Below are 24,926 nucleotides of genomic sequence, written 5' to 3' on the forward strand. Positions count from 1 at the left end.
TATAGGTTCTACAGAATGTTCTTCATCATAGTAATAAAACTTCTATGTGCCTGCCTGACTCTCAGCAGCAGAACACCCCTCAGAAATCTCAGACTGATGGTGGCAGCAGCCCTGGAAGTGCAAGCACAGACAGCAGGTTGACACCTCCAGAGTCCCAGTCCCCGCTGCACTGGCTAGCTGATCTTGCTGAGCAAAAATCCAGAGAGGAAAAACAAGGTAACTGTGCTAAGGGCTTCAGCGGGAGTGCCGTTACTACATATGGCCTGGAAATTACTTTGCTTTCTGCTTTATTTCAGTGATATCTTAGGATCAAGAAAATATTCGTCCTCTTTTATTAGGAGCCAGCCCTCCTAATATTGATATCAAAGTAGTTACATACTCATTTGAATGGGGTTTGCAAAACTGTCAGAGCTCCATACTATCAATTAACTATAGTTTCTGCTAGCATTCAACCATTTTTTATTCACAACAGAGACAGCAACAAGTCTGAGGTTCTGAATGAGACCGAAGTTGTGTACTTTGAGGGGTTTAACCAGTCTAGTTTGTGGTCAGGTAAAATGAGTGCTAAAGCAGTGTTCTATTCCTCAATATAAAATGCAAGGAACCTATTGTTTCTATACTTCAGTATTAAATATATGCATCATTTTTGTTAAATTTTATTTCAGAAAACAAAGAATTTACTCTTGAAAAGGAAATTAAAGACGATGGAGAACAAGACACCTCCGATTCTCCAAATGGCAGCACATCACCTCCAGCATCCCAGAACAATGAACAGGGTTCAACCCTACGTGATTTGCTGACCACAACAGCTGGCAAGCTTCGAGTGGGCTCTACAGATGCTGGCATTGCCTTTGCGCCAGTGTATTCAATGGGAGCCTCAGTGAGTGTGCCAGCTCATTTCTCTGTGTTAGATTTGTTTGTTGTCCGTGCTGTCTAAGCACTCTTAACATTTAGCTGCCTGCACTTCTAGCCTCTGCTTTTAAGTCTGGGCCTTACATGTATAAAGAGATTTGATAGTTAGCTAGGCTTTAACAAAACAGATGTCGATGCGAACTAGGCCTGGTCTCATTCTCTTCTAACTTTAAAGTAAAGTTTTGTGTGTTTTTTCACGTGGAAGGCTGGAGAAGGTTCTGTGAGTGCAGAGAACTCTAAGATGATTTTTCAGTGTGAATGTTGTATTTGTAGTGGGGAAGGCATCAGAACCACATGGGAGTATCCATGGAATGCTTCCAAAGCAAGGTTTTTTTTAATTATCAAAAGCAAGAAGCAGAATAATTTCCTAAGGAGATGATGATATAGATGCTTTTCAGGTGTGTGGGGAATTTTTATCCCTGCACCCTTTGTAGGAGGTTCACACCAATATAGCTGTGCTTCTGAGTCCTTAGAGCTGGTGATTTGTTGCATTACCAAACATAGGGTCCTCATTGTTTTCAGAAGTTGTTTGGTTTTCTTAATAGAGTGGCAAAGGCGGCCGGACTATGCCTAACATTCTTGATGACATCATTGCTTCCGTTGTTGAAAACAAAATTCCACCTAATAAAACCTCCAAGATCAATGTAAAATCAGAGCCTAATGAAGAACCTAAAGAAAGCAAACAGTCTGCCACGAATGAAAGCAATGAGTTTTATCGTGACATACCACATTCTTGGATCTGTGAGCAGCATATTTTATGGCTTAAAGATTACAAGAATAGTAATAACTGGAAGCTTTTCAAAGAGTGTTGGAAACAAGGACAGGTATGTATGGTATACTCCACCAACTGAGGAGAAGTAGACAGAAAAGTTAATTTCTCCTCTGGGGAAAAGAAGAACCAGAATAACTGATTACCAAAATTATTATTTCTGGATTTCTGATTTTGTCCAGATGTATATAATTTTACAAGGAAGTAGTAGAGTATTTGTCAAATAATTTTAGTTTAATGAGTAGACATGCATTAGTAATATATTTACAAAAATTACTTTTTCTTGTTCTGATTTGTCTTTCAAGTCTTTTACTAGTATGTTAATATTAAAAGTAATTGTCTTGAACTGATGAAAATGGAGATGTTTTTCCTTTTAATGCTAGAGAGGTTTTAGAAATAGTTTTGTTGTGTTTTGTTTGTGTTGTTTTGACCTTTAGCAGGCTTTGGGTAGAACCAAGGTCTGCAGTAAATACTAAAGCACGTGCTTTCCGCTGGATGAACACCCTGACTTCACGTCATTTTTTTCAGTTCTGGGTATTTCAGACAGGGTCCTTCTGTGTAGCTTTGGCTGTTCTAGAACTCACTTTGTAGACAAGGGTAGTCTTAAACCTACAGAAATCTGCCTGCCTTTGCCTCCAAAATGCCGGGATAAGAGATGTGCACTGCTACATACTTGACCTTCATTTTATCATATCTTAAATACAAAGTTCGATTATTTCTTCCTGCCTAGATAAAATTGGTTTTCCATATGATCAAAGTTCTAACTTAATGCTTTATATGTGCTTCCAATGTCAAGGTACTTATATTCATAAAAAATTATGAACCTACTTAATTACCAGTCTCAGGATATTAAGATTTTGCTTAATTTGTTTCTTCCTCTTTGAAAAATTATTGGACTTTTGTTTTTTATCCATTATGTACTATCTGTATGTTTGTGTTAGTGTGCACTCTATGCATGTGTGAAAGTTGGTGGGCAGCCTTTTGGGGTCAGTTCTCTCCTTCCACCTTGTAGATTTTAGGTATTGTGCTCAGGCTTGGATAAGCACTTTTATTAGCTGGACCACTTCACCAGCCATACTGTACAGTTAAACACTGAGGATTTAATTAGGAGGCTTGGTGAACAAGATCCATTTTCCTACAATGATTGTCAGGCATTTAGTGAACATTTTGCTAGTGTTTGAACTTTTGCTAGTTGAGCAAGGAAGGGGTTAACACATACTAGTTATTGCTGAACTCTAGAACCTCGAAGAGTGTAAAGGAATTCACAGCTTAAAGTATTCACGATGAAAGGTTCCTAAATATCTAGGAATTTTAACATACATTGCAGTCAGTAGCTATGATTGAAATTTTAAAATAATTGATAGCCCACCAGTTATTCCAGGAGGCTAATCCTAGAGGAGAGGAGTCTGATTAGGAGGTACTGCACATTTCAGTAGGATGGTGACAGTAACTTCAGAATCCTACTTGGAATTATATTAATACACCATTTAGCTGTCTTTTTATAGATGGGAAATGGCTTAACTGGGAGTACTTTTATATAGGAACTGTAGTTTGAATTGCCAGCAACAATTACCTAATATCTGAGCCTGAGTTGACCGTGTTATTAACTAATGGAAACAATATTTAATGGAGCATTCGACATTTATTTTGTGTGTATGGGTGTTTTGCTTGCAAGTACGTCGGTGCCCCACGTGCATGGCTGGTGCCTGTGAAGGTCAGAAGAGGGCATTGGATCCCTTGAAACTAGAGTTACAGATGTTTGTGAACCACTATGTAGGTGCTGGGAGTCAAGCCCTCTTCTTCAGCAAGAGCAGCCAGTGCTGTTAACTGCTGAGCCATCTCTACAGCCCTTTGTTTTATTATGAGACGGTCTCACTGTGTAGCCCCAGCTGGCCTGGAACTCATTGTGTAGACCAGAGTGATTGGGGTGAATCTTCAAGAAATCCTTTGTAATTAAAATGTTTAATTTGAGACTTTTCTTTAATGATGAACTTTTAAATGTTTTAGAAAGTTAATGTCTTTTAGAGAGTCTTATAAGTCAGATTTTTAGTTTCTCTATACTGTAGAACTATGTTATTGGGGTAAAAACTGAATAATTTACCATTGAACAATTAAACATAGAGGTATTTTTATATAATTTATTAGAGTTTTTAGAAGTAGTTAATCTTTACTGGTATTCTTAAACAGTTAAACAGTGTTAGCAAATTTGAATTTATGCAATGTAAAAGGCAAGATTGATTTACAGTCAATCAGTAAGCTTAAGTATGGCATCAGGCCTGTTCCTAGTGTTGTTATCCAGACCCTTCTAGAAGTAAAAGAAAATGTGTTTTTAGTGTCATAAATTCAGTGTCCACTGTGTTTTGATCTTTTTTTTCCCCCAACATCACTGCAAATCCTGCATAGTTACAATCTGTTTATACAGCATTCATAGAAAGTTTGCCTATGGATAAAGCATTCTTCCAAATTATTTTTGCTACCCATAAGTGCAGTATTCATTTCCTTTCTGAAAAGTACTTTTCACTGAAATATTTTCATAGAAAACTACCATTTTGTTGGATATAGTGGCACGTGTAAGTCTCTGCAATCAAAAACCTGAAGTTGGGGGACCACATTGCCAAAGCTCTGTGTCAGAATAAAATAGAGACCAAATAAATAAATAAATAAATAAATAAATAAATGTCCCCGTTCCTGATGTGGTATCTACCCATTGTTGTCATTCACATGCAAGCATCTTTCCAGTCCAGAGCTATTGATGTAGCCTCTGTTGTATTTACAAGTTTGCCAGCAGAGCTGAAACTTAACAATGCCATCCACATGCATGTACACTTAAGCTTTGAAGTGTCTAGGCGCCTTTTAACTGTTATTTATTTGTGTTTATCCATAAGCCTGCTGTGGTTTCCGGTGTGCATAAGAAAATGAACATTAGCTTGTGGAAGGCAGAATCAATTAGTCTGGATTTTGGAGACCACCAAGCTGATCTCCTCAACTGCAAAGACAGCATTGTTTCCAATGCCAACGTTAAGGAGTTCTGGGATGGTTTTGAAGAAGTGTCAAGTATGTTGATTTTCACTGTTGTCTCACCCATGTAACCCAAGATGATACCTTGATAACATGACTTCAACTCCTCACCCTGGGAAGCATATGTATTAACATTGTTATTCAGCAGAGCGAGACAGAGACACATACCTAGGGGAAGTGATATCCAATGGTATCTCCACACTTGCTTAAGCAGAAAGAGACAGGAAGTTCTAGAGTCCTAGGTTATTCTTGGCTACTTAGTGAATTTGAGGCCAGCTGAGCTAATTAAGACCCTGTCTATAAAAGACAAAAAATAATTTAGAAGCAAAATAGTGGTTCATAATCCTAACTCTACTCCTGATTTTCTTTAGCTTTAACATAACTTATGCTGTATTTCCTAATGAAATTTTGGTAACTCCCCACAGTTGTGGAAATTAAATTATATAGTTTATATTAAATGCTTTGAAAATGTAAAACTATAAATGTAAGACCATTAAGAAATGTAAATAATTCTGAAGAACAATTTCTTTTAGATACTAAAAGTAGTTAATGCATGTATCCCATATTCAAATCTTTGGGATGGAGACATGGCTCAGCAGCTCTTGGAGAGGACCTGCGTTTGGTAGCTTACAGCTGCCTGTCAGTAACTTCAGGTCCAGGAGATCCAATGTTCTCTTCAAACTTCCTTGTATATCTACACACGCACACAGAAATACACAGTACATCTAAAATGTGTTAATACTGCATGAATACATGAGGGAAAAGGCCAACCAGTGCCCACAAAGTATCTGTGTACTACAATTTAATCATTGACATTCTTTCTCAAACACTAATGAAAAGGCCCGAGTAATACTGTAAATAACCACCTTCTATCTTTACAGAACGTCAGAAAAACAAAGGTGGAGAAACAGTAGTGTTGAAGTTGAAAGATTGCCCATCTGGAGAAGACTTCAAGACCATGATGCCAGCAAGGTGTGTATGTCATGGGAAGTTAAGCTGGGCTTGTTCCCAGCAAATGCAACTACTACTATAACCATAAAGAGTAGTCTTTGTTTCCCCGCTTTTTGTTTTATCTTGTTTTTTCCTCAATAAAAATAAATAAGCAAAAAATAGAATTAAGACTGTAGCCTCATCAAGGTGAAGCCCTTGTAATGAAGAAGTACTGTTTGGGCGTTGTGGTATCCTGTAAACTGTATGCCTCCCTTGTACAGTACATCAGTTTGCACTCTTAAGGGGTTCTAGAATAGTGTTGCCTAGTTTAAGGAAAGGATATTAGAGTGTTCTTTACAACTTAAGAATTTTGTACCAGTCAGTGGTGGTGCACACCTTTAATCTTAGCCCTTGTGAGACAGAGCCAGGCAGATCTCTGAATTCAAGGCCAGCCTGGTCTACAGAATGAGTTCCAGGATATCCAGTGCTACACGGAGAAACCCTGTCTCAAAAAACTCAAAAACTAAAAAGAAAAATGGAATTTTGTACTTCCAAATATTTTAAATGCAAGTCTATATTTTAAAAAACTGTATTGTTAATCTTTAGATATGAAGACTTTTTAAGAAGTCTGCCATTGCCTGAATATTGCAACCCAGAAGGGAAGTTCAACTTGGCCTCCCATTTGCCAGGGTTCTTTGTACGACCTGATCTAGGACCCAGGCTGTGCAGTGCCTATGGTAAGTATATGTTCACATTTCTCTTTAAATTGAGACTCAGTGGGAGGATAACAGACTTTAGCCCAAAAGCCAATTGTCCAGTGACTTTACTTATTAGTAAACCTATTCTTTAAATGATGTTATTGAAACTCTTGTAATGTCGAGTAATATTATAGGAATGGCAGCTAGTATACTTAAATAATACTTCCTAATTCCTTGTAACACTTCTATGTATTTCTATTGACTTGTTTTTTATGTGCTATTTCCATTTATAGTTTTGGGGGGCTAGGAAGGTTTTTTGTTTGTTTGTTTTTTGTTTTTGTTTTTTTTTTTTTTGCGAGGCAAATAAACCAGACTTGTAATTAATTTGTTATGATGTGTGAGCATAATATCTGTGCATTAGCAGGTGTGCTGCAGTGAATGGCATTATCTCCCACACAGGTGTTGCTGCTGCTAAGGATCATGATATAGGAACCACAAATCTTCACATTGAAGCTTCTGATGTTGTCAATGTTCTAGTCTATGTCGGCATAGCAAAAGGAAATGGCGTCCTCTCAAAAGCAGGTAAAAAGGCCTGAAGTGCAGCACACGTGCTGCTGGACTACAGGCTGCTGCAGGAGATGGGAGAGGGTTCTGACCTTTGATATTGAAATGTCCTGTTTCTCATGTACCAGAAATTTTAATTCTAAAGGTAAAATATTTTTATTTGACCCTTTACGTTTACCAAGTGCTGTATTCATGAGTGCATGAACTTACTTGAAATTATATGCTGAATAGGTACCAGCTCTTGGGTACATGATGTGTCATTTGTAATTGTAATCATCCCACCCCCACCTCTCATTGAATTCAGAAGGGAAAAAAAGCTTGTGAATACAAGTGGCCATTTCCCGTATTTATAGATTTTACTTTTTATTCTCTAAAACTTTGCCCTACCAGCTATCTGTCCCGTCCTTTTCATAGTTAGTCATGGCTGTTAACCCTTCCCTCTCCACTGATTTCTCTTTAAAGTAGGTATGTATTGCTTTATGAGGGATTATGAGGGATTATGTGCCGAGCTAGTCAGTGACACTGCAGTTCAAAAATAAGAGCAGACTCTCAACTGTTGTTTCCTTCTCTGAAGTGAAAGTTTTAGGGGCAAATGTTTATAACAAGGCAAATAAAAAAGTGTAGTTAAATTGTGTTGGCATAATGTCTGCACACTATTAGATGCATCCAGCACGCTGTAATAAAATATTTCCCTGTCTCTGTACCTCAGTCACTCTGTTACTCCTGACCCACCCACCCACACATACACGCTCTGTCCTTCCAGTGCACCCAGGCTTGTCTATACATGGTTGAATTAACTGTTTCTCTTGCTTTCTCTGATACATATTTGGATAGTTAGTCATTTCTCTATGCCTGTCCCTCGCCCACCTCCCGTCGTGATGTGTGGGAGTGTTATTGCCTCTTTACATTTTGCACTTGGTTGGCTGTTCTGGCCTATTTCTGACCCCTCATGACCAGACCTTGCTAGAGCTGTAGATGTAGCTTTTTAGCTTGTTTCTCAGTTCTGTCAGCTCAGTAGTTGTACAGTAGAGTGACTAAGCTGTTGGTTATACAGGAGTTGTTCTCATATGCACTGAATTTGATGTACATTTGACAGTAGTGTATGTTCTCAACTTTCTCATAGCTGGAAAGGCTTTGACTATTTAGCTCTTAACTCTCATTTCTTACTACAGTGAAATACCCCAACCCTGTTCTGCCCAGAAAACCTGGAGAGTCAGTGGCACATTGGAGTTGAGCCAGATGTAAAACCACTTTTGGTTCAGATGACACATCTTTCCTGGAGTTCTGATGCTTCACTTAGTTGCCTCTTTTATGTCAGTCCACTGTCTGTGGGTGTGAGCGCCCTTGAAGTATATGACATGCATGCAGTATTCACTGCAGCCAGCAGAGGGTGTAGGATCCACTGGAACTGCAGTTAAAAGGGGACTTGTGGATGTTGGGAATCAAATTAAACCTATGGCCTCTGCTAGAGCAGCAAGGACTCTTAGCTGTGGAATCATTTCTTTGGCCCCTCTGCTGTATTTAAATGTTCCTTTAGCATTTTTTCACTCTGAAGAACTTAACACCTGCTGTTTACAGTATTATTCATTTATGGCCAAATACTGTGTCTTTGTCTCCTCCTTAACCCCATCTCCCTCTTTTGAGAAAACTTTACTTTCTTTATAATTCTATAGCTTTTAATCTCAGATGTACACAGAGGGATGTTTTCGGATTATATTCATAATTAAACATCTCAAGAAATACTGGTTTAATCGAACATACTGACCTACGTAAGTCTCATGTTTTCCCCTGCAGTAGCTCTCCTGTCTCTTCAAGTGTAGTTGGGATTATTCTCATCCGTCAGAGTTCTTCATTTACCTATAGGATTAACCTGCCCTTTCATTTCATCCTATCAGAGTCAGAGTTCTTCCTTTATCATTGCTCTAGTCAGTCATTCTCATCCCACTGCTGTGTCATCCTCTTCTCTCAATGCTATGGGTTTAAGTGGGGGGTTGGGAATACTGATCCAGGAATCTAAAATGTGCTCTTATTTTAGTGTATTTTGGTATTTTATGGTTGTTGTTGCCATTGTTTGTTTGTTTTGAGGTAACACTTTGCTTTGCACTTGCTGTACAGCCCAGGCTGGCCTTCAGTTCATGTCCTCCCATTTTTGGGCATTGTATAGATGCCCCAACACACATGACCCAACCTGTAACTTTCATTTAAAAATATAAAGTATTTAAAAGTACAGTTTTAAAGCCACCTAAAGAAACATCAAATTTTCTACTAAACTTGTAAAGTTGTTCTTTATTTTGTTATTTCCTTTATTAGAAAACTTTTTCATAGCTAATATTTAAAGACTGAACTAGTCTCTTGTGCTTTCATATTCTTATGACAACATTTATTAAATGTGTTTAATTTGTGTAGGCTTATTAAGACCTTCTGGAATTCCATGAAGTCCTGACTTCTTTAACAGTCCCCCCCCCCAAAAAAAAGCCCTGTTATTAGTCTACCATACATCTGATCAATACTTGAATTAAGATACCTTTGCAGCCAGATTTGAATATTATAAAGACTGTGCCATCATAGATGTTAGGGGACATCTGATACATCTTTGCAGTTGACAGCGTTAATACCTTAGAAAACACTAAGAGAGATGGTGCAGTGGTTACCACCACTCGTTGCTCTTTCGTGGAACCCATGTTCAGTTCCTAGCAGCTCACAACTGTCTATAACTCCACTTCAGGGCATCTGGTGTTCTCTTGTGAATTCCTGAGGCAGTAGGCACAGATGTGGTACAGACACACACACACACACACACACACACGCACGCACGCACGCACACACATTCACACGCATTCACACGCAAATAGTTATATACATTCACCAATATGGAAACCAACATGGAAAATTTTTCTGTAATTGTCATACTGGGAATGCCTAGAGTTGATACCTTCGTTACTGTTCTTCATATTCCTTACGTAGATCTGGAGAGTTCTAATGTGCCAACATTTGACAAGGATTACCTACCTGATGCTTCTTTAGAACCTTAGCTTATGAAGAAATCAATTTGCGTGTAATGACAAGTTAACCATAATAGTGGCAGAGAACCTATTGAAATTAACCAGAATACTTACTAGTAACCAGTAGTAAACAATTCCACGCACATAACTAAGCCTCATTACTCAATTCACTAAATCTAAAATTAAGGCAATGTCTCCTGTTGGCCTTACTCAGTAATTATAGGAACAAAATAATAAAAGTCAAAAAAAATTTTTTTGTTGGTTAAGAAATGTCTTGAGCTTATGACATTGCTCAGTCAGACCATTCCTGAGACAGGGAGAAACTTTTTTTTCTTTTGAAACTAAATTTCTAGCTCGAGAGTAGATTCTCTGTCTCTGAAGCAAACACTTGTGAAATCATTCTTTCTCTTCCTGTTGACACATTAGTCTCAAACTCAGGCCTTTGCTCCCCTAACAATTTTAAACTATAAACCAGGTTTATCAATGAGAACGCTGACCCTAGCCCTGCAGGGCAATACATGTCTTTGTCTAGAAGCTGAGACAAGAGAGTAGTGAGTTACAGTCCAGGTTTTGTTAAATAGCAAGTTCTACAGTAGTCTGGGCTACATACTGAGACCATGCCTGGGGGAAGGGATGTGTGCAAAATAAACAGAAAAGAAAAGGCCTCCTGCACTGGTCATCAGTTTTAGAAGGTTGGGCTTTTTGGTATCCTTTACTGACCAAGTGAAAGTAATTTCCTGTGTTTCAGGAATACTTAAGAAATTTGAAGAAGAAGAATTGGATGATGTTTTAAGAAAAAGATTAAAGGATTCAAGTGAAATCCCTGGTGCTCTATGGCATGTTTATGCTGGAAAAGATGTTGACAAGATAAGAGAATTTCTTCAAAAGGTATAACTGAGACATCAAAGCATCCCACTCCTGCCTTGAGCGGGGACTGTCTGTTAATTTACCCTTTTGGCATTCTGCAAAATAAGATCATTTACATACTTTTTAGTCGTTTTTAGTGTTTTGTTGGTTTCAAAAGGCCCTTTATGTGGAACTGGAACAATGGCTCAGTAGTTAAGATCACTTGATGCTCTTTCAGAGGATCCAGGTTTGTTCCTAGGACCCGAGTGGCAGCTCACAGCCATCTGTAACTAACTCCAGTGCCAAGGGACCTGAAACCACCTTCTGGCCTCTTGGAGGAGCAGACACAGATGTGTTGCACAAACATACATGTAGGCAAAACACTCAAACACATAAAGTATAACAATGAGTAATTCAACAGTTTTGTAGAGTTGCTGTTTCTTGGTTTTAAAGCCATTGTGTTTTGTTCATCTTCTTGAATGGAGTTAAATAGTGCTTCTGAGGTCTATGTAAAGAATCCTCACAAGTTACCACCATAGCAGAATCCCTAAAAGTGTTTTAACCTAAAATATAATAATTGTGTTTCTTAAATCCGGCTTTTCTATTAATAGTTTCTTGAAATAGATTTTTGGTGGGCCAGGTTGCTGAGTCTACAAGAGTTACTTATTTTTGTATGTATCTGTAAGGGCTTATGAAATCCATGTGCATGAGGGCTGACTTTGGAGAGAAAAGGAGGCAAGTGGTTTTCTCTCTCATCTGTGTGATGAGGAAGTAAATGTGATTAAGCCAGCTGAATAGATTCGAGCTTCACAGTAAGGAAGTGGTGTGTCAGTGTCCTGTGGCTTTCTAAATAACTGCAGAATGCTTTGAGACAGATTTCCTTTCTGTAGCTCTGACTAGCCTAGAACCCACTTTGTACAACAGGTAGGCCTCTAACTCAGAGACATCCAGCTGCCTCTGCCCTAGAGTGCTGGGATAGAATATATGAACCACCATATAGCACAACCTTAGGTTCTTAGAATTAAGAACAGTCATTACATTATTTGTATGTTTTGAGATTTATTTTCATTTTTATGTGTATAGATGTGTTGCTAGCTTTCATGTCTGTTTCCCCTGTGCAGACAGTACCTGAGGACACCAGAAGGGAGTCCTCATTACAGATGGCGTGAGCTGCTGTATTGCTGCTGACCATCAAACCCAGGTCCTCTGCAAGAGCAGCCAGTGCTCTGAACCACTGGGCCATCTCTAGTCCCTAGCCATTTGTTTTATAAGAGTGTGAGAACAAAAGCCCAATACAAGTAAATAAGATTTTTCCAGTCTCTTAAAATGGTGTGCACAATTTTATTTTAACCTATATCAGATTTCAAAAGAACAAGGCCTTGAAGTTTTGCCAGAGCATGATCCAATCCGGGACCAAAGCTGGTACGTGAATAGAAAGCTCCGCCAGAGACTGCTTGAAGAATATGGGGTGAGAGCCTGCACTCTGATTCAGTTCCTTGGTGATGCCATTGTTTTGCCAGCAGGAACACTTCATCAGGTACATATTGATGTGATTGTAACTCTCCTGTACTAAAAAGAACTGGTTGGGGGTGGGGGGAAATTACTCTGTATATAGGTAAAAGTCAAAGACAATGTTACGTAGAAAAATGCACATCACCACCGTGTTTCCATTAAAATGGTATTTATTGTTTTTGAAACCTAAAGCAGTTAAACACGTTGAGAGCTTAAGCCATCGACTTCAGCTAGATTACTAGTTTACACATTCTCTGCACTTCGAACAGTGAAGAAGCCAGCTGCTGTGCATGCTCACCAACTCTGCAAGGAGCATGCAGAGCCTCTAGGCTTTGAGGTTGTGAACAGTTTGCTTCTCGATGGCATGCTAGTATAATTCTAACATTTAATGAAAGATAGTGTACAATTTATATAGCTATCTACCCACAGAACTTAAAATCTACATTAATACCTAGCATGGCAATGATGGCCACCTGTAACCCCCTGGTTAGGGAGGCTGAAACAGGAGGATTGCACATTCAATGCCCACCTGGGCTACATAGCATGACTTTCAGAACAAGCAAAGAAGAAAGAAGAAAACAGGTACAGTCTTTGCATCAGTAGGTAGACATGTGGTACTGGGAAGAATGGCCTAAAATCCTAGATGGTGGTGGGTAATGAAGTATGTCAGGAAAGCCTGAGACACCTGCCTCCCCAGAAGAAAAATATAGTTTGCCTTGGTGTTTTTCCCCAGCATCAACAGTGAGGGGCATCTGACAGGATTTGTTTCTTAAGGAAAGTTTTTGGTTTTTTTTTTGTTTTTTTTTTGTTTTTTTTTTTTTAATTACTGTTGTCACTGTCTGCATATATAGTAATGACAAATTTTCCTTAGTTTTGGTAGTTGGTGCTTTTTAAAAAGATAATCAGATTCATCCTTTTTAGTTTTTGTTTTTTTTTTTTTTTTTTTTTTTTTTTTTTTTTTTTTTTTTTTTTTTTTTTGGGTTGGTGTTTGTATGTTTTTATTTTGTTTGTTTTTCGAGACAGGGTTTCTCTGTATAGCCCTGGGTGTTCTGGAACTCACTCTGTAGACCAGGCTGGCCTCGATCCCAAGTGCTGGGATTAAAGGTGTGCACCATCAGCCCAGCTTTTGTTTTTTTTTGGGGGGGGGGGGGTTGGTTGTTTTTTGGTTTTTTTCGAGACAGGGTTTCTCTGTGTATTTCTGGCTGTCCTGGAACTCACTCTGTAGACCAGGCTGGCCTTGAACTCAGAAATCTGCATTTTTAGATCTTAAATATCATTTGTGAGACTAAAATATTTACACAGTAATATGGTTTGAACTCTCCTAGAAAGTGTATTGGTTGGTTGTTTCTCATGGACTTGTGATCAATCAGGAATGTTAATTACTGTCATTCATGTTGAGCTGGGATACAGAGCCCCCTTATATGTCATTTATTTGTGCTGCTTCATCAGAAAGTGGCTACCTTGTACACAAATGTAGATGACGTAAAGAAAACTACCAGTGGAAGAAGAAATGGATCAGACTGCTTTGCTAATAGAAAATAGGTTTACTTGGAGGTCCTTGTTTACATGTCTAGCTTGTTAAGTATGGGGTTATTGTTGCTGTTTTGAGTGATTTGAGCCAAGCTGGCCTCCTGTCAGGCTTCCAAGTACTAGGGTGTTTGAAATAGTCTTTCTCTGTAGACCAAGCTCTCTTTGAACACAGTGGTTTTGCTGCCATTCTTTATGTTCAGCTTTGTAACTTATGTACGTGTGTGTTGATGTGCATGGGTGTTAAGTGAGTGCAGGAACTAGAGTTACAGGTGCCTGTGAGCTACTGATAGGCATGCTGGGAACTAAAACTCCTCTGGAAGACCAGCAAGTGCTCTTAACTGTTGAGCCACCTTTCCAGCTCTTCTCCCACCCTCCTTTTTGGGGACATGGTTTCGTGTTGGCTAACTTGCAGCTTACTGTGCCGTTAAGTATGACCTAGAACTTGTATTCCATTTGGCTCCACCTTTTGCTTCTCTGAGAATGTCTTGTTGTCACCTTTACACCTGCTGAACTGTTCAAAGCTGTAATGAGCACTCTGGAAGTGGAAGGAGGACTGTGTCAAGTTCCAAGCCTGTGTTGACTACAGCCAGACCCTCTTTCAATAACTAGTAATAGTGATGGAATCATACAGTGTGTTGTTTTTTTAAAAAATATTGTTTTTTTTGTTTGTTTTGTTTTAATCGTGGCTATGTGAGTACAGGCGCCTGCATCCCTGTCGTCTTGGAGCTGGGGTCGTAAGCACTGGCTTACAGTAAAGCAGCCTCTTGGATATGGGTGCTGAGAACTTAACTCACAGTAGGACCTTTCTTACCCACAATAAATACTCATTAACTCTTGCTTTTTTTTACATCAATAGTGTTTAGAACAGTGGTCTGTTTTGTCCTGGGGAGTTGGGGGAGGGAGTTGAGGCTCTCCAGCAGCAATACGTTTGGGTTGTTTTTTAGCTCAGACTTTAATAAATATAAGTATTTACATGTAAGCTTCTGTACCAAAATGGTCTTTCATTGGGTAAATATTGGCTAGTGGGATTTGCCTAAATGATAAATGCACAACTAGCTTGTCAGAAGCTCCCTCTCTCCTCTAAAGCTTGTACCTTTTCCCACGTTTGTGTTTGATTTTTCTCTGCTTCCTCACTAGCCCTTGCTACTTTCAGATTTATTTTTTAGACTGTGGTTGGGGTGTGAAGGAAAGGAAAAGGTTCAAGATGGTGTTTTGTTATTTAGATGGGGCTGCCTTCAGCTGTGCAGTAGTCTGATGGGTGCTTCCCAGAGCACTTCCTTTCTGGAAGGCTGAGTCCCACACAGGAGCTGTACCCACCCCAAGTATTTCTGATCTTTGCAAGTCTGCTTGGGGGGAGGGGGAGAATTGTTGTTTCTGATAGTCGATCCTGCTGGCACTACCTTGGGACTACACTTTGACAGATGCGCAGACTAAAGCATGTGACACTGCTTCACTGGGTTCAGCCCTCAGCCCTGCTATGACAGCAGCAGCATGCCATTCTGGCCTCTGAGCAGTGACTAGGAAGAAAGACAGTGGCATTAAACTGTGAGGGCAGTTTGCATATTGTCTTACCGGGTACAAGTATGATGGCCACCGTCTCATCCCAGTCTAAAGTTGCAGCTTGTCACAGAGCATGTGAAATTACGTGTATTCCTCAACAGTCCCTGGGCCTTGGTCTCTCTTGTTTACTTACCTTCTGCTGTAGTGTTCTGAATGGCTTTTAAGTCTGAGAGCTGGGGCTGGAGCACAGTAGCAGAGCACTGACCTAGACTGTGAGGCTCAGGCCTCCTCTTCCCCCGACCCTCACCCTAGTCCATACCAGGGAAAGAGACAGAAAAGAAAAGAACATGAAGAGAAAATTCTTATTAATAAGTTTGCCCTAAGTTTCTAGACTGGTTTAGCATTGTGACTTGATATTGAGTTGAGTTGCAAATTGTCTGCAGAAGAAATTGTCCAGAAATGCATGGCAAAACCTTCTCACGTAATATTTTCACAGACAACCAAAACTGTATCAAGATAATGAAGAGCCCCTTTTAAAGATTACATTCAGACTGTAAATATGCCAAGCTTTGTTTTCCCACCTCCTCCTTCTAATCACAGCCAGGATGAGCAATGACTTGGATGGCTTAAGAGAGGGTGGAAATGGAATGGGGAGCTCACTGGTCTGCTTTAGAGCTGGAGCCTTTAGCTCTCAAGCCTTCAGCGAAATACGGGTTGTTCGGAAACATACACTGTCCTGTAAGCAGGACTACAAGTTGGCAGTCTGAAAAACATTTTAAAACAGTCATAAATTGTCAGTGTTGACACAGCGTCTCTGAGCTCTGGGCGGTGACACACGAAGCTCAGAAGAGCCAAGAAGCACTTTTAAAAGAAAGTCTCTTTAAGGAAATCTCTGTTAGCACACAGCTAACCACTGGAAAAAAAATGGGACAGTTCCTGACTACACCCAGCAAGAAATACAGCCTTCTCAGAGACTGCAAAGTGATGAGGACCCTTGGTGACCGGGATCCAATGCTTGAGTCAAGGGAAGATGCTTACCAGAGCTCATATAATAATATGCAGATGCCCAGCCTTGAGCCTAGAGTGGTACACATGTGCACAGAAACAGAAAAGGACGGCCATTCCCAGAATGTATTGACAGAATGTTCCAGACCTCGGACTTACTAGACAACTCAAAGAGGAAACCACAAGGATGGTGGATAAAGAGAATGAAAAGAACAAGACATTGAACAAAAAGACCACAGTGAGAGCTACAACTGATTTTAGGTCATGCTAGAACTAAACACAGCAAAGGTAACATGCTAAGACTCCTGAGGACTCATCTCCCCACAGCATGCCCAGATGAGACAGGAGACACAGGGCACTGGAGACCATGTAGCTGGTGTGAGAGAGTTCATGTAACAGTGTAAAGCATCTGTTAGACAAGACATCACAGGAGTTGGCCTCCTGTTGACTTGCCATTTATTGGCTGATTTGTCTTGGGACAGGAGCTGAGCATCTCATCCATAGCCTACTGTTGTGAATAGAGCATCTGTTCTACAGACATAAGGAAGACCCAGGGAGACATGTGAGGCTCCCACTGTCACTCTCCAGAGGAACCAGCATCCCAATGAGCCCAGAAACAGAGCGCTTACTTTATGATGCCACTTGTCACTAGAGGCCCAGTGCTTGAGTTAAACAACTCTGCAGACTTCAGCAGCTGTTCAGGTGGTCATATGTCCAGAGGAGGAACTGTAGCCCCTCTGGAGTCCCATCCCCCTGTCATCAGTTAGACTCTGCCACAGTCTCCATTTCCCACTTCCTATCTGCCTCATCTCACTCTTCCCAATTACATTTGTTTTGCAAACTTCAAAACTAGACTAAATGGAAGTGCTTAGTTTTTCAGTTGTTCCTTCTTTCCCAGGAATTTTTATGGCATTTTAAAACATCATTAGAGGACAACCTAAAGACAATTAATTTTAAAAATCTCATATTAGATTCACTTTGGCCTTCCTCTGCATTAAGAGAAAGCAGTTATTAGGAACAAGGATGTACAGAAGGTGTAACTGCTAAACAAATGGCATAATGCTGACTGGCTCCTGAAGAAAACCTTTTAGTCATCAACCTGATTTTGAAAAAGTTAGACTAAAGTCACCTGAGATCAGAAGATCTCTTTAATTGGCCAATTTGAAACAAAGGCACAAATAAAAAAATTGTAGAGCTGTTCTGAAACTCCTGCATGGCCAGTAGATTATGTAGAACTAACGTTTGTTCTGCCCCCAGTGCCGAGCAGATGACTTAAGTTTCATTTCCTTTCTTGATCAGAGAGTAAATCCTTCCAGGACCAACAAGGGAATGGCAGCAGCACAGATCGAGTGCTCCTTGCAGCCTCCCCTTAGTGTTTTCAAGTAACACATTTTAACAGTCCATCTACACAATATTGATAAATTAGGATCTTATTAGCCTCTCCAAAGGATTCCTGGAAAAGTCATTTGTTTTTATCATTTAAAAGTACTTCATTTACAAAGTCACTTCACATGAAGCTTTTTGGTGACATAACTTTCTCATTAAAGTGTGGTCTTAAGCTCTGAAATCCATTTGATGTTCTGAGAAAATTCTCTGGCAGAATTGTCCTTTGTATTTACTCATTTTAGACAGCTTGGCTTTTCTTTGCTTCCACTCTGACCATCTGTTCTAAAATTTGCATTTTACCTTTTTTCCTTTTTGAATAGGTACAGAATTTTCACAGCTGTATTCAGGTGACTGAAGACTTTGTCTCTGCAGAACATCTTGTACAGTCGTTTCACTTAACTCAGGAGCTGAGGCTTTTGAAAGAAGAGATCAATTATGATGATAAACTTCAGGTAAGGAGTGTTCAGAGGAGAGAGAGCCGGGATTCTTTTGGGGGTTTTGGCTTTGTTACTGTTTTAGGGGGGCAGTTGTTGGATTGTTTGTTTGTTAGATTTTTTATCCTCAGAAAATAGGGTATATGAATTGCAGCTTAGGCAGCTGTTTCTGTCTTGGTACACTAGGATAACTACAGTCAACACAGCACAGGTTACTGAATTCACTGATGGGTGCTGATCTCCTGGGGTTTGGTGCTTGCAGCTTTTTGAACAGCCATGTAGTGCATGCCCTAAAGTCCCCACACTCAGGAGGCTGCAGCCAGAGGATTGCTGCTGAATTTGAGGCTCACGTGAGCTACAGTGAAGTCCTTGGGGGGGGGGGGGGGGCGGTGCGTTGTTTTTAATCTAGCAGCAGCTCAATGATTGCAAATACTGTCTCTTTTAGGTTAAGAATATCTTGTATCATGCAGTCAAGGAAATGGTGAGAACTTTGAAGACGCATGCAGATGAAGTAGAGGACATGGAAGACACCTAAGTGTGCATGGAACTGGGGTGCCCCTTGAATGACAGACACTAGGTCTGACTTAAGCTCCATTAAACCATCAGTGCCAAGAAATTCTCTTTGTAGTAATTACTTGCTACTGACACCATACCAGTATAGCATTATGTCACGGCCCCCGTGATTCAATGCTAGCTATGAACCAAGCTTAATTTAAAAGCAGCACTATATAGCTGTTCCTGTATCATAGTGTATATGATGTTTGTGAAGATGCCAGATTTAAAATGATGTATTTATTTTTGGTAAAAAACAAAACAAAAAAATCTATGCTATATTGTTGATCAAGTGTAAATGTGCTGTTGTACAGTTTAATAAATAACTGATATTTTTCACTACACTGAGACAGTTACTGTGAGACTAGGACACAAACACCAGCTGTTGCCTGCATTGAGAAAGTTGCTGGATTGCACAGCAGTCATGTCATAATCAGAAAATTACTGCCAAATAACTGTAAAATGTGTAAAATACAAAGTATATAAAGTAGATACTAAACTCAGACACTTCAATATTTTGTTGAAGCTATTGACTGTACAATTAAACATTTTCAAAAGGTGTAATTTATTTAAAATTGTCTCATTTTGGTAAAATTTATGTGAAGTTTTAAAGCTAAATATTAAACTTAATATGCTATGTAAATATATACATATATACATTTAAGGATGTATTTTTTTAAGACATTGGCTTGCTTTTGTTAAAGTGCAAGTGTTACATATGGCTTTGTACATTACAGTTGAAATGGGGTTTTACATTTTCCATTAAAAGACTTTATCAAGAAGTCGGATGTTAGAGTTCTCCCTCTCTGGTTTGACATTGCTGGGATAAAGTGGAGCTTGCAGCCACAGGCTGTGACTAGGAGTCCTGCCTCTCATTGTGTGGCCCTGCCAAGTTTGTTCAGTTTCAGTAGTGGATCGCTGTCCCACCTGGCTAGCCTTTGCCACTGGAGTATGTAGTTCTCCGTGGACACTGCAGGGGTTGAGAAGGAGTAACCCACCTTAGCCACCTTGCAGTTTGTGTCTGTCATCATTTAGCTTCTCGCAGCCTGCTATGCCACACTTTTTACCCCAGGCACTTCAGCCAGGAGTGTGAGCACCTCACTGCACATTAGTAACTGGCACAAGCAGCAGTGAGGAGGTGGAGGCTGTACACTTTCCAGGAGAAGCATGTGCTGAAGACCGTTCTCCATGTGAGCTTTGTACTTAGTGTCTTTTCAGATGTGCCTCAGCAGCCTTCCCCGTGTCGGCCTGGCCCTCCTAGAGCTTGTTAGGAACTATATCAAGCTGGTCTCAAACTCACAGATGCACCTGCCTCTGCCTCCTTAGTGCTTCAAATAAAGGCCTGTGCCACCAGACATGGTCTGATGAGGTTTGGATAGGGAATTAGTTTAAAGCTATGGTGTGTGTTCTGGATGTTCTGATCTCCTCATATCTCAGAGGAATACAATCCTTGTCGTATTTTCTCCCCCCAAAAAGCTTTTGCTTCTGGCTGTCCCCAAGGCTCCTTTCAACTGTCCTACAAAGAAGGGTTTAAGTATGGCAGAAGCCAAGCGGTACATTAAGCCAGGCTACAACTGCTTTCTGAGCAAAGTGCTGCTGCTAGTTATGAGTCGAGATGGTCATAGTCCGTGCTAGTGACCTGATGCGTCTTAACCCTGGGCAGAGAGGACACAGCATCTACATCATCACAAACATTTTTGAAGGCTGGGGAGTCAGCACTTTGGCTTTCCCTTCTGGCTGCTGGAGCAAGATTTTTGTGTGGGGGTGTTATGTGCATGTGGGTGGGTGGAGGTCAGTACAAGCTGGAGTTCTCAAGTGCTCTCAACTTTTTTTTTTTTTTAATTTTGAGACATATTCTTGGGTATTGCTTTTTACTGACAGACCAGGAAGCCTCAAGGATCTTCTTTCCATCTCCCCAGCACTGAGATTATAGACATGCACCACCACTTGGCTTCTTGCTCACGTGAGAGACTAATGTAGCAATTGCCCAGCACCATGACCAACGGAACTATTTCCCTGGCCCCTGGAGCAGCACTTACCATATCTCAGCTCTATCCTTTTGATTGCTCTGTGTCTGTTTACCATGTGTCTTGGGTTTTCCTTTGCTATGAAAAGACATCGTGACTATGTCAACTCTTATAAAGGAAAACTTTTAATTGGGGCTGCCTTCAGTTCATCATCATCATGGTGGGAAGTGTGACAGCATGTACAATGCCAAAGGAGCTGAGAGTTTTACATCCAGATCTGCAGAAAGCAGGAAGTTAAATGGCTTGAGCTTTCAGAGACCTCAAAGCTCAACCCCCCAAGACATGCCTTCCAACAAAGCCACACCCAGTAGTGTAGTTTCTTGACATTATGAAGGCCTCATAGACACTATGGTCTATGACAGCCATTTTTATTCAGACCACCAGACACCATGCAAAATGATCTAGAAGCTGAAGACCAGGCTCAGCAGTTAAATATACCTGCTCTGTACTTAATGGAAACAGGTTCAGATCATCCCAGCACCATTTGGGGTATCCCTACAAATGAGTGCTTCCTAGGGAGTAAAGGACAAGATCACTTGAGCTTGGGGCTCTTCCCCAGGGGCTCAAAGGTTAAAAGTACACACTGTTCTTACACAGAATCCAAGAGGAGTTCCCAGGATCCGCATCGGTAGCTCCCAACCATCTGTAACTTAACTCCAAGGGACCTTCCACTCCTTTGAACTCTGTGTATATGTACCTGCACTTAGCCGGATGGTGGTGGCGCACGCCTTTAGTCCCAGCTCTTGGGAGGCAGAGGCAGGCGGATTTCTGAGTTCGAGGCTAGCCTGGTCTACAGAGTGAGTTCCAGGACAGCCAGGGCTACACAGAGAAACCCTGTCTCGAAAAAAAAAACAAAAAACAAACAAACAAAAATACTTGCACTTAGGTACATATACACACACAAAGACATCTTAAAAACATGTTCCATGTTCAGGCATCAGGCCTGCCGCCTCAAAGGGATTTGAGCAATAAGGTACATCGAGTGTCCCTTTCTTGTCTCTGCAAACATTTGAATGCATGCATGTGCACAGAACGTCATCACACAAATATCTGTAAAAGATAAATGAACTATGTAGAACAGTTTGAGGGACGTTAAGGACAGGAGGCTTTTATAGAAACACACATGGAGGCCATTACCCTCCATATGGGTTCTTTTAAAATGAGTGATGTCCATGTGCCTTAAGTCCATTTTTTTGCTGCCTTGTATTCTGAGGTTGCAGCATCCTTTCACATCAGTGTGCTTGGCTCATGAAATACAAGCCTAAGTGTATCTAGTAAAGATCAGTGACTGAGGGGAAAGTACTCTTAAATACTTTTACTTGCCGAGTATATAGTTTGCAGGGATTGATGCTTCTGGATGTCAGGCCAGCTATGTAGGAGGAAAAGAAATGCAAGGTAGTAGTTATTCAATCCACTCTTCACTGTGCCTGGGTGGAATAGCAGGCCAGATAGGATACAAAGTCATGTGTGTTGCTCATCTTGTGTAAGGTCCAGATGTTGACTAATTGCAAAACTTAGGACATAGATGATTACACAATTAGATGATAGTGTCTGTCGAAGCCACCCAAGTAGTCTTTATTGAGATACACTCTTAAGTCCAGCCTGGCTTCAAAGTCCCTGTGCTGACTAGGCTGACCCTGAACTTGTAATTTTTCTGCCTCTGTGGCTCTAGAGAGTGCAGAGGTTGTAGGCTTAGTACTTACTAAGTTTATATGATACCAGGGCTGGGGCCTACTGTGCCTGTACTCTACCAACAGGTCCCAAGCCCTTACGTGACTTAACAAAATGAGTGTTAGCTATTGAGTCACTAGTATGTAGAAATTTGAATTTCCAGTCTTGGTTAAGGTTTTCACAGCTGACTTCAGCTGTGACCTCAGTTGGTGTGACTTGGTACTAGGACACTTGCCTAGCATGCACAAGACCTTGGTTTGACTCCACCCCAAAAAGTAACCAACTGTCATTCACAAGCCTTCCCTGGATACAGCTAAGGCTAGAGGTTCGTGTGTGTGTGTGTGTGTGTGTGTGTGTGTGTGTGTGTGTGTGTGTGTGTGTCTAGTAAGAGCTCAGTCCTGGGACCAATGAAGGCTATACCTTAAATGTAGGCTCTGTGTGGGGAAGGTCAAAGCTGTATCTTAGGATGTGTCCAACACCACTTCCCTGTCCTCCCTTCATTTAATATGTTGTGTACATGCATGTGACATGTACACAGGAACTGTAGGCTTACTTAACTGGAAGTCAGAGGACAAGTTGTGGGAGCTGGTTCTCCCCTTCCCCCATGAATGCCAAGGACCCAACTGGGATCAGGTTTGGTGGCAAACACCCACAGAACCATCTTCTTGCCCCTGAACCTCATATTTAAATGAAAGAACACACACACACCTGATCCCCCAGGTGCCTTGAGATTCAAATGAGGCAAGACTTCTTAAAGTCCAGGTTAGTGGCCAGAGATGACACAGTAGTTAACAGTACTGGTTGCTCTTCCGGAAGTCCCAGGGTTCAATTTCCTGTACCCACATAGTTACCTTTTGTAATTCCAGTTCCAAGGGATTGGACCCTTCTGGACTCCATGGGCACCAGGCACACAAGTGATACACATAGCATACAAAACACCCATGTACTTGGTGGGTGGACAAGCCTACAGTCCCTTACAGTGCTTACACGTTTCTTTATAAAACCTATTGCCTGAATCTTTTGTGTGTGTAGTCAGAGGACAACATGTACTGACTGGTTCTCTACCATGTGGGTCCTGGGGAGCAATGTTTCTCCTGCCTTTATCCGCTGAGCCATCACACCTGGCCCCATTTCTTTCTTAAAACTCTTTAAATTGGGTTTTCCTATCTGTTCTACATTAGGCAAGCAGAACTTGGAAGCTAGTCAGTGGGAGAGCGCTTACCTACATACAAGGTCTTGAATCCCACCCCCAGATTGCCAAGGCCTCACTCAATAAGACCCCTTCCATACTGGAAGATGGAAAACTGGCTTTTGACTCTGTCCACCAGATGGCACTATTGGTCAGCAATTGGCTTCTAAAGGGAAGGGAAGGGGACCACAAACTCTAGTGCTACTACCTACTTCCCACCAATTAAGGTGACAGGGACTATGACAGACTACATAAGACAGAGGCCCCCTTCACCTCCAACCATCCAGAACAGCAGAACAGTTCTCAACCCCTTTGGAGGTCCAATGACTCTTCCACAGTGTCCTAGATCAGACATCCTACATATCAGATTGTAATTCATAACAGTAGCAAAAGTTAGTCATAAAAATAGCAACATAATTTTATGGTTGGGGTCAGCACAACACGAGCAACCGTATTAAAGGGTCACAGCGTCAGGGTGGGTGAGAACCACTCATTTGGAATGACTGACTAACCTAGTCCTGAAGGTATAGATGGCCCACGCTGTGTCTCACCCTACCTAGTGGCATTCAACTTAACTATTAAAATATGTTAATAGCTCTCTACAAAAAGCCACCATCAGTCTGTAAAGTCCTGGGTCCTGTAAGGCCTTGTCCATGCTACAAAAAGCCAGGCATGGCAGCATAGGCCTGTAGTTCCAGCACTAAGGGAAGCAGACAGGAAGGGCCCTAGATTTCAGGGTTAGCTGATCTGGTGAGCTCCCAGCTTAAGTCAGAGGCCTGATCTCAAAAGGTGGAGGGAACCTGAGGAAGACACCTGCACAGGGCATGCTCACACTGACTTTTCAGTACCTTCTGATATGAAATGTGAGTTCTCTACTCACCTCATTTTCTGGTAGAGATTGGTCAATCAGGTGTCCTTCAATTCAATTCAGGCTGACACTTACCTGTATGTCCTGTTGGGTCTCACGGGTGAGTGTCCACCTGGGGCCAAAGCACAAGGACCAGGTTTGACTTCTGCTTGCCAGCTGGAGGTTGGTTCTTCTGCAGAGTTTAGATTCCTCTGCTAGAACACGTCAGGTGAATGAAGCCCATTTTTATAGAAATGAAGGTCAGGGGGTCCTGAGGGATGCAGGAGAGGCATAGCTCTGACACACTGAGCTGAGCGTGTGACACAGCAGACAGATGCCAACACAAAACCAGCCTACGCAAGGGCACTCAACAGTGGCAGAAGAGCATCGGTGACAGACGGACAGAAAGGGGTCTAGGAAAACGGCAGGCAAGGAAGCAATGGGGGGAAGGGAGCAGACACTGAAAGTACTCACAACTCATACAAAACAAAGCTGTCCCTTCTCCTTGACAAGCGCCGAACTACACCTCAACCT

At 41.1% G+C, this 24,926-nt stretch overlaps 1 protein-coding gene across 9 annotated transcripts in view; it reads left to right on the plus strand.

The window, feature by feature from the left end:
- The window catches only part of Jmjd1c (jumonji domain containing 1C), a 166,355-nt gene extending 146,915 nt beyond the window's left edge, over positions 1–19,440 (plus strand). For 7 of the 9 annotated variants that reach the window (XM_034524362.2, XM_076917025.1, XM_076917019.1 and 4 more), the window contains 11 exons: positions 6–216; positions 666–880; positions 1,458–1,736; positions 4,567–4,735; positions 5,581–5,671; positions 6,236–6,366; positions 6,787–6,909; positions 10,642–10,781; positions 12,100–12,276; positions 17,993–18,124; positions 18,552–19,440. In XM_034524362.2, the coding sequence (XP_034380253.1) occupies positions 6–216; positions 666–880; positions 1,458–1,736; positions 4,567–4,735; positions 5,581–5,671; positions 6,236–6,366; positions 6,787–6,909; positions 10,642–10,781; positions 12,100–12,276; positions 17,993–18,124; positions 18,552–18,641 (1,758 nt within the window). In that variant the 3' untranslated portion in view covers positions 18,642–19,440. The remainder of the gene's footprint in view (positions 1–5; positions 217–665; positions 881–1,457; positions 1,737–4,566; positions 4,736–5,580; positions 5,672–6,235; positions 6,367–6,786; positions 6,910–10,641; positions 10,782–12,099; positions 12,277–17,992; positions 18,125–18,551) is intronic. The other 2 variants (XM_076917020.1, XM_076917021.1) reach the window with 2 other exon arrangements.
- Positions 19,441–24,926: the final 5,486 nt, after the last annotated feature.

The sequence above is a fragment of the Arvicanthis niloticus genome, chromosome 20 (genome assembly GCF_011762505.2).
Source record: "Arvicanthis niloticus isolate mArvNil1 chromosome 20, mArvNil1.pat.X, whole genome shotgun sequence".
In the NCBI taxonomy this organism is placed as follows: Eukaryota; Metazoa; Chordata; class Mammalia; order Rodentia; family Muridae; genus Arvicanthis; species Arvicanthis niloticus.